Source organism: Balaenoptera acutorostrata, chromosome 10, assembly GCF_949987535.1.
Source record: "Balaenoptera acutorostrata chromosome 10, mBalAcu1.1, whole genome shotgun sequence".
Lineage (NCBI taxonomy): Eukaryota > Metazoa > Chordata > Mammalia > Artiodactyla > Balaenopteridae > Balaenoptera > Balaenoptera acutorostrata.
In genome coordinates, this window is record NC_080073.1 from 46,207,749 (window position 1) to 46,217,647 (window position 9,899).

General features: G+C 48.8%; 1 protein-coding gene across 1 annotated transcript; it reads right to left on the reverse strand.

Moving 5' to 3' along the window:
* Nucleotides 1-313: 313 nt before the first annotated feature.
* Nucleotides 314-5,735, reverse strand: LYZL4 (lysozyme like 4). The gene is made up of 4 exons (XM_007193435.2): nt 5,597-5,735; nt 5,343-5,492; nt 2,024-2,102; nt 314-493 (listed from the first exon to the last, which is right to left on the reverse strand). Exons 1-4 carry the CDS (start codon nt 5,733-5,735, stop codon nt 424-426), a joined length of 438 nt encoding a protein of 145 aa, XP_007193497.1. The 3' UTR covers nt 314-423.
* Between the last annotated feature and the right edge of the window lie 4,164 nt (nt 5,736-9,899).

Below are 9,899 nucleotides of genomic sequence, written 5' to 3' on the forward strand. Positions count from 1 at the left end.
AGCTGGAGCTGGGGGTCCTGCTGGCACTGGCGTCTCTTCCTCTCTTCTTTGACTCCCCTTCCCGTCCTCTGTATCTTTTCTTCCTTTCTCTATTAATATTGACATTCATGGGCACATCTTATTTTCCAGATGTTTTCCTTCCTTCGAATCCTCACCTGAGATTAAATAATAAGGAAGCATGATAATGGTAAATAATGATTTTCATTGTTAACAATCACAGTATAATAGGACAAGTGGAGCCCTTTGACCCAGGTTGAATAACTAGTGGTTTATTCTGCATCCCTGGATGAAGCAAATTTTGCCCTTTTCCATCTGGAGCCATCAAGCGGTGAGATAATCAACGGGATGAGTGAAGGCAGTGAACAGGAGAGCATCTTCACCAGGAAGATGCCAGCGGCAAGTGCAGCGAGGGCTTCCCAGTAGCTACAGCTTGCATCCGTCCAACCACCGCTCCAGAGTGTCGGAGTGCTGGCAGTTGAGGGTCCAGGAGGTCCTGCGGGGAGGAAGGCCAGGGAGAGTGAACTGGAGGGGGCTTCCCATAGTCACAGCTCGGCATCTCCAGGGAGCTCAGTCCCCGCTGGCCCGTTTACACCCTCTGCCTGGCCCCTGGAGCATTTGAGTGGGCACAGTTCTGAAAGCTTTCTTGCATCCCAAGTATGTCTCTCTCGCTGGCTGGCTCCACCACCCACTGGCATGAGGGCTGGTGCTCCCTCCATCCTGCTCACAACGTCTCCCCTTCCCATAAACCCCACACTGCAAGATGGGGAGGCTGAGCTGTGAACTGCGAAATCCTTCTCCAACCCTGCAAAGCATTTGTAACTTCTCTGAAGTGAGCATCAGAGAAGCTCTGTGACATGTATGGTGAGTACTTGGCAGATCCTAGTTCTGAAACGGGAACACTTGTCCCAGGGCCACGGCCTCTTGTTACCTTTCCATGCACCTGCTTCACCCCTCACCTTCCAAAATTCCTTCCAGCTCCTCAACCTAGGTCAGCTGGACTGAGTTTCTCTAATCTTTTCTCCTGGTCCTCCAAACATGACCCTCCTATTCTCAGCCCCTTGGCCAGAATCCAGACCCCAGGTCCTCCTCTCCCATCCTAGAAGTGGCGGGAGTCACCAGGCCACTGCAGGCCATTAGACATCAGTTCCTCCCATCCCTCGACCAGGCATGAAGCTCCATGAGTCTTCCAGGGTAGGGGGTCACACAGTTGGAGAAGGGGCGGTGACCCCCTGGCCCTCATAGTTACAAAGCAGCAGGGAAAACACACACAGATGTATTTTCAGAAATTGAAGCGCCCTCCATAGCCCCTGGCAGGCACTGCAGAAGGGACTCCTTGGGGAGGCGGGTGAGGGGGGCCTGGGTCTTCTCCCTTCCTGTCCGCCCCAAGTTCCACAGAGCAGCCCGATCTGAGCTTTGGAAAAGCTGTGGCAGCTTATTAGCTTAATAAGAGCTCACTTCACTGGGAATCCTGAGCAAGTAAGAGGCCTTGATCAGACTGGCCCAGCACATCTCTATTTAGTGCCATACAATGAAGATGGTTTTAGCTCATTAGTGCTTACCCTAGGGGGCCAGCCAAGCTTCCAAATTAATTGGAAGGTCAAGACTATGCACGAAAGATATTTCCAACACTCAGAAGACAGCTAACATTAACAAGAGGATTCCCACTTTAAAATGCAATCTATTAAATTAGTGAGAAAAATAGGTTAACGAATAAGTGGTGTTGAGACCACCGACCAGCCGTTTGAAAAATATGAAGGCGAATGCCCTGTCTCACTTTTCAATACCAAAATAAATTCCAAGAAGGACCAACATTTAAGTATAAAACCATGACAATTCTATTTTATAATTTATTTAACAAAAACTTAACACAGGGTATTTTGTGCCAGAGACTGTTCTAATATAGAGGAAAACATGGCTTGATTTCTTTAGAATCTTTCATCTTAATCTTGGTTGCTATACACTTACAGTCCCAAACCAGTGGGACTTGATGAGTGGGTGAAAGTCATTAATCCAGGCTACTTACCACGCTCCCATTCCTCTTTTTCCTTTTACAATTTTCTTGGCACATTCAATTGTCTCTTTTAAATTTGGATTCAGTAAAGCTGTGAAGGAAATGAAGTGGAATGATACCATGTCACCACTCGGCAGCTAAGTCAGAGTGATGTCAAGCTACCAGGGGCTCACGTTAGAGAGGCTTCCATGTGATTCCAAGAATAAATCTATCCCTGTATTTTTCTCAGAGAGCACTGGGAAGCAGCAGGATGTGGTCATCTTTTACTAAATCTATTGATTTTTTCTTATAATTCTTATAATGATATTTTCATTAAAAGTGTATATGATGGGGACTTCCCTGGTGGTCCAATGGTAAAGAATCTGCCTTCCAATGCAGGGGACATGGGTTTGATCCCTGTTCGGGAAACTAAGATCCCACATGCTGCAGGGCAACTAAGCCCGCGCGCCACAACTAGAGAAGAGAAAACCTGCACGCCACAACTAGAGAGAAGACTGCACACCACAAGAAAGAGCCCATGTGCCACAACTAAGATCCAATGCAGCCAAAAAAAATGTATATGTATAGTGACTATCCTGTGCTAGGCTATAGAAGAAGCAGTGGAGATAGAATGAGAAACACAATAAATCCATCCCTGCCTTCATAAAGCCTACAGTCTGGAAGGGGGTAGATAAAGATTATAGACAATTATAATACAAAGGATACCTGGAACCATGGGGGAAGGCAGCATTGAGTGGGGACACCTAATTCAAAGTTGAATTAGGGTCAGGGAAGGGTTATTGGGCCAAGTGACATCTAGTGGAGTAGGTAAGGAAAAGGGGTTGAGGACATCACAGAAGGAAAACTGTTCCAGGCAGAAGGAACAGCATGTGAGAGGGCCCAGAGGTGCCCCTGAAGAACCAACATGTCTATGCATCCATCCTTCCATTCCCTCATTGGATCGTGAAACCAAGACCTCCCACCTGGGACCCCCTCCTTCTTGCCCGCACTACAGTCTCCCCGCTTCCATAACCTAGTCTGATTGCTTCTCCTTAAAACATTACTTCATTGCCCCCTCGTTGCCCGGAAAACAGAACCTCAAATCCTTGGCTTAGTCCAACTTTGCCCAACGTGGCTTTCCACTTCCACTGCTTTCCTCCACGACCCCACCATTCAAGACATGTCAAGGGGCAGGAGGCAAAGACAGTGCCAACCCTGATGGTACCGATACCCACAGCTTGGGGGTCATACACAGATCCTCTTCCCAGACTTTGTTCACACTCATCTCCCAACCTGCACCTGCTCATCCAAAAGTACAGTCCTTAAAAGTCTGTCCCTGACCGCCTAGCCCACTGTGTCCTCTCGCCTTTTCTGAATAAAACGTCACTTTGATTCAGCACTTATCTGTTATATACATGCATACAAACATACTTACCTGCATAGTATGCATGCATACATACACGTATCAGTCCTAATGCCCAACTATCTTGTAAATTCTTTAAATAAAGGAAAATTGTGTTCATCAAGCACGAGACACCGTGCTCAGGACTTAAAACTTGTAAAAGCCTTGTGGGAGCACCCCTCACTCCCCCCCCCCAAAAAAGCCTCATCCCTATTCTGCTCTGTAGCTCATGGATTAGTTTTGCCTGTTTCTAAACTTTACATAAGTGGGTTCATATAGTACATACGCTGTGTGGCTACTTTATTTTATTCAACATTATGTGAAATTTATCCATGTTGTTGCTTATAGCTGTAACTTATTCATTTCCATTAATGTGTGATTAGAAAAAAAAAGAACATATTTAGGAAAACATTCCTTCATGCACTTTGGTTTTTAAAAAGAGTCTGCAAATAAGAATATACCATGATCTATTTATCCATTCAATTGTTGATGGACATTTGCTCCAGGTTTTGGGTTTTATTTAAAAAAAAAAAAAAAGCTGCTAAGATCGAATAAAATAAAATAAAAGCCTTGTCAGGTAGGTACTATTACTAACTCCATTTTCTTTTTTAAATTTTTATTATTTATTTATTTATTTTTGGCTGCGTTGGGTCTTCGTTGCTTCACGCGGGCTTTCTCTAGTTGCGGTGGCTTCTCGTGTTGCGGAGCATGGGCTACAGGCACGCGGGCTTCAGTAGTTATGGCACGTGGGCTCCAGAGCACAGGCTCAGTGGTTGTAGCCCACGGACTTAGTTGCCCCATGGCATGTGGGATCTTCCCGGACCAGGGATCAAACCCGTGTCCCCGGCATTGGCAGGCGGATTCTTAACCACTGCACCACCAGGGAAGTCCCATAACTCCATTTTCTAGATGAGAAAACTGAGGCTCAAATCACATAACTAGTAGGAGGTAGAGCCAAGGTTCTGTCTGGCTTCAAAGCCTATGCTTTTTCTGTTTCTCACCCTGCCCGACAGGAAAACTATGCGATTCCTCTGAATTGCCCCCAGTACTTAGCACAAGGTCTAGCCCCTCTAGATGGTGCCTTGTGAGTCCTGTTGGCTTGTGGTTACAAATTCCCAGGGAAGACTGTCTTTCCCCTGTCTTTAGAGTGTCTTCCCTTTAGGGTTTTCTAGCTCATCCCTTTCAGCTGACAGGGTAGCTCTCAGGGGTCTCAGGTCTCTTAGGAGGTCGCCAGTGCACCTCCGTACCTTGCTCAGACCCTGTCTACACAGTGACCTCAAACCCCCAGGGTCATCATCGGCTTCAGCCTTCACTTATCTATCTGTATTTTTGCTCCTCTTTTTAGCCTCTAGGGATGTCTTATTTTCTTGCCAGCTCAGCTATAGGTACTTTAAAAGATGGGGGTTTTTTGGTTTTGTTTTTTTACTTTTTTTACATTTTATCTAGTGGGAGGGTTTTTCAGGATATCTAGTCCACCGTATTTTCATCACAGCACTCAATACCACCTCTATTACAGATAATTGTATTGGACTCTGGAGATAAACATACATAACCTTCTTATGAGACATAAATGACAGCCCGTCTTCTCCCGGTGATCACTCTGCCTGTCAAAGTGGCAGCCTCCGCTCCCCTTGAAGAAGAGTGTCTTCTACATTAGGCCCAGCCAGAGCCCTCTGCCCTCACCTGTCAGGCTCCTCCCTGCCTGCCCCTCTGCCCACCTGGACGTGGGTCTCCATCGCTGCGTCCCAGGCTGCCGCAGCCCCTTCCCCTCACGGACCTTTGGCGGTGCAGTGTTCTGCCCGGCCTCCCTGGGGTCCACTCTGGATTTGGCTCAGCCCCGTCTTTGCCAGGCCCTCCTCCTCCCGGCTCCAAACTTGTAAACGCTGGCCAGCCCTCTGAGCTCAACGCGGCCGCCCCCGGGCCCCAGGGTGGAAGGAGGGAGGGACCTACCAGAGCAGGACACGTGGCAGCGGTTCTTGCCGTGGTCACACCAGTCACTGTTGCGGATCTGAAAGAGGCCGTAGCCGGTGTAGCCACCGCTCAAGCTGTCGTAGGCAGCAGTGGGGTTGAACTTGCTCTCAAAATAAGCCAGGCACACCCCTAAGATGGAACGGGAGGGGTGTGGCTCAGAGGAGAGCTGGAGAAGCCTGGGCAGGCGGCAGTGGGAAAAGACGTGAGGAGTGGGGCTGAGAGGGGCTACTCACAGTTTTCGAGGCTGTAGCCCTCAAAATCACTCAGGCCTCCTTCGTGGAGCTTCTTAGCCACCACACAGCGCCCCAAGACTGCAGCGCCACTTGGAACCACCAGGTACCCGATGAGGGAGAGCACCATGGACGCCTTCATCCTCTCCAGCTCAGGGTGACGGCCGCCAGGTGAGTGGACGGAGTCACGGGTAATTCCCACTGAGATCACTGGGACTCTGGCCGAAGAGAAGGGCGCTGTGGGACTGGGGGTGTGCAATTCAGTGCGTTCAGAAAAAGGGGATGCCCTCCTGGCTTAATCACAATACTTCTTCCCATCCTAATTCCGTGTTTCGTGTCACTGCAAACCCATGGTACCCGAGGCCCTGCCTCCTCCCCTTCACCTCCTGTTTTCTCAGGAAACTGCTCTCTCCAAGGTCTCCTTCCCAACCCCCAACCCCCATTCTTTCCCTCCAGCAAAACCCAATGGATGCTTCTTGGGTTTTTTCGCACTCATATCTCCTTGACAGTAGATACAGATGCTCAAAAATGCTTTCTTCCTCTTTACTGTGAAAGCAGAACTTGTTCATGAAACACATTTTGGAAAATAGAAAATGAGAAAAGAAAAAAATAATTCATCATGGTCCCACCATGATAGGCACAACAGACACTGTCATGTTGAATTACTTCCGCCGTTGCCTTTTATCCTGGAATATATTCTGAGCTGTGGTCTTAACCTTTACACAGTCTTGACTCCAGATTTTCTACAAACCAAACTCCAGTGACCTTTTCTCTCGCTGTCCTCACGAGGAGACCTGGTCCAGCCCGCACCTGCCAGTGATTAGCTGGGTCGTCATTGGAAAGAGCAGAGAAGTCTCTTAGCCTCACAGTGCCTCTACTTTCACACCTGTCTTCCTCTTATTCACCTTCACACCGTCACATTCACCTTGCGCATTTCTTTGTACCTGCCCATCTCATTCCCACCCAGGTCCTTTGCACCTGCTATTCCTTCTGCCCGGAACGTGATTCTCCCAGCCACCGCAGAGCTTGCTATTTCCTGTCATGGTCTCAGCTCAGGCAAGCTCACCACTTCAAATAGGATTGTCTGACCACTGCCACATCCCAGAAAATAGTTTTCATTTTCTTCACAATATAAGTCAATTTCAGAAAGTTCCTCGTTCATTTATTTGTTCATTTGTCTACCTCCCATACCAGAGTGTAAGCACCAGGCATGCAGAAAACTGGCCTGTCTTGTCCTCTGCTTTAGCCTCAGAACTTAGAACAGAACCTGGGGCACAGTAGGTGCTCAGTGAACCTTTGATGAATGAATGAATGAATGAATGATTGAACAAAAACCTACTCTTCCCAACAGAAGTGTCATCGGATGAGCAATAAGTGAATGTGCTGATGAGCATGTCCTGCAGCTGGGAATAGTCATGCCTGTCCCAGTTCGTGCCCACCGTACACCCACTTACCGTCCTTCTGCAGGCTCTTGGTGCCTCCTCGGGGGAAGGGAAGCAGCCACTGCGATAGGCTCAACGTTTATTGCAGGAAAGTCGCTCTATCTACACTCCGCTCCCTGGAGTTTTCAGATGTCACTTCCTTGATAACCCGTTTGCCTTCACCCAAGAGCTTCCAAACCATAAGTCCTTCTTCGTGACCTGCTCTTCTAGAATCTTTTCTATGACATCAGTTGCTATGCACCAGGGTATTCTGAAACAGGGAGGGGTTGGTCACCAGCACATTTGTATTAGTTTTCTATTGCTGCTATAACAAGTCACCTCCAACTTAGCAGCTAAAACAACACAAATGTATGAACTTAAAGTTCTATAGGTCAGAAGTCTAACAGGGCTCACCAGGTTAAAAGCAAGGTGTTGGCAGGGCCATGCTCCTTTCTGGGGACCCTAAAGGAGGATCCACTCCCTTGCTCATTTGGGCTGTTGGCAGAATACAGTCCTTGTAGCTATAGCACCGAGATCTCTGTTTCCTTGCCAGCTGTCAGCTGAGGGTCATTCCCAGCTGCCAGGGGCCATCTGCATTCCTGGGCTCTACCTCCTTCCTCTATCTTCAAAGACAACAAGGGTGGGTGAAAACTCTCTTTCATGCTGAATCTCATCTGCCTCTCCTTCCATTGTTGTATCTCATGGACTCACCTTCTGCCTCCCCTCCTGCTTTTTTTTTTTTTTTTTAAATTAATTTATTTATTTTTAGCTGTGTTGGTTCTTCGTTTCCGTGCAAGGGCTTTCTCTAGTTGCAGCGAGCGGGGGCCACTCTTCATTGCGGTGCGCGGGCCTCTCACTATCGCGGCCTCTCTTGTTGCGGAGCACAGGCTCCAGACACGCAGGCTCAGTAGTTGTGGCTCACGGGCCCAGTTGCTCCGCGGCATGTGGGATCTTCCCAGACCAGGGCTCGAACCTGTGTCCCGTGCATTGGCAGGCAGACTCCCAACCACTGCGCCACCAGGGAAGCCCCCCTCCTGCTTTTAAAGACACATGTGATTACACTGGCTCACCCAGACTCTCCTGAGGGTATGTTCATTTCTACTATGGGGCACCCACATGCTGCTTCTGGGAGGTTTTCCAGGGGAGCAGCCCTGGCTGGGTCCTGGGATCCCCAGTAGCTCTGATGCTATAATCCCTCTCCGAGAAATAATGCATCAGCACCCATTCCTCACTGACCATGACCTAACTGAATTTGCATGAGGGGAGAAAGCTGTGGCCTTGGGAGTCAATATTATAAGTGCTTATTGTTATCTGGACATTCTCTGGGTTCCGGGAGTGGGAGGGCATGTGCTTGCTCTGAGCAAGGCGCACTGTGGGACCATCCTCTCCTGCAGCCCTAGAACCTGATGTAGTTTCCTTCCCTCCCTGGCCTGTATTAATTACAAAGGGGGAAATGTGCTTTGCGTGGAAAAGTCTGGACGGCACCACTCTAACCAAGGTGTCAGGCTTGGCACTGACAGTAGTGGGATGGCCTGACATTACGTGTCACTCGTGCCCTACGGGGGAAGCTACACAACATCACACTGGTCCCTCACCTTCTGTTCCCCAGGCCTGGTGACCCAGGAAAAGGCATCAATCATTAAGCTCCATGGTCCTGAGTCTTCCAGCAAAGCTGCTAGGATCCCTCCTCCCACAAGTGGAGAACACCTGCGTATACAAGAAGGCCACCTTTAGCTCCAGAATGCAGAGATGTGCGCATAAGGAGGCCCCTGCCAACTGTTCCATCACAGCTTTGGTTTTTGTAAAGATCATTTGTCAACTATAATCCAACTGTAAGATAAATTTGGCCGCTTCAAGTCCCAGGTCCACTACAGGAGCCAGGATCCCTGAACTGGGGCCAGGATCAGCCACTTCTAAGTCGGGGACAGGGAGCCAGCCCTGAATCCCTGAGTTTCACCTGCTCTCGCAGGGCTGAGTCCTCTCAGTTTTGCCCCAGCCCTGGGCCCTAGCCGGACTTCTCCTGAGCCTTCCCCAACAGATGGATCTCCATCTGCTCCTCAGACATCGCCCGATAACACAATCTATAATTACATTTGTATGTGTGTCAATATCTGCATCTATATCTGTACAGCGTCTACAAAAAAAAAAAAATGCCTGGAGACAAGAAAAGATGCTGGCCAGCCAATCCTACAGACACTCAAAAACGTTCAAGGTAGAAGTTCCCTTTGAAATGATCTAGTTTACCTGTACTCAAAAGTGTTTCTTGCCAGTGAAGCCAGTCTCATGCAGAAACCCTCGACGCCAGCTCACCTTCTTTGCTGCCTTTGCAAGTGGCCCATAGGGACGATATCAGGGCTTGAGGAAGACGCATCCAGTTCATCATGTTATTCATATCTGAGTAAGGCAGAAACAGGACCAGGTCTGGAACTCAGGGCTTCTGAGCCCGAAGGAAGAGGTCTGAGAATACATTTTTGGTCGTCCAGCCAAAACCATTCCTCCCTAAAAGAACCTCAGTAGTGGGCAGAGAGCCCTGAATTGGGCAGGACCCCTGTCTCTGGCCTAGGGATGGGTGTATGACCTAGTTCTGGCCCGTAGGATGTAAGGGGAAATGCACTGAGGAGAGGGCTCCTGGGAATGATTTCCCTTTGGTAACAGAGACAAGGAAGGCGAGAGTCCCATTCAAGGCCACCCTGCTTCCTCTTCGAACTGAGCCGCACAAGGCATGATGCTGCCATTATTTGACATGAGAGGACCTAGAAAATGACACTTATACCAAATCAGAGCCGGACACCCCGATCCCTGAATCACTATCAGCAGGCGCCCATCTCCAGACTTCTTCTTACGCAAGAAAAACAAAGCTCTGTGGCGTGAGCCCCCTTTTGTCA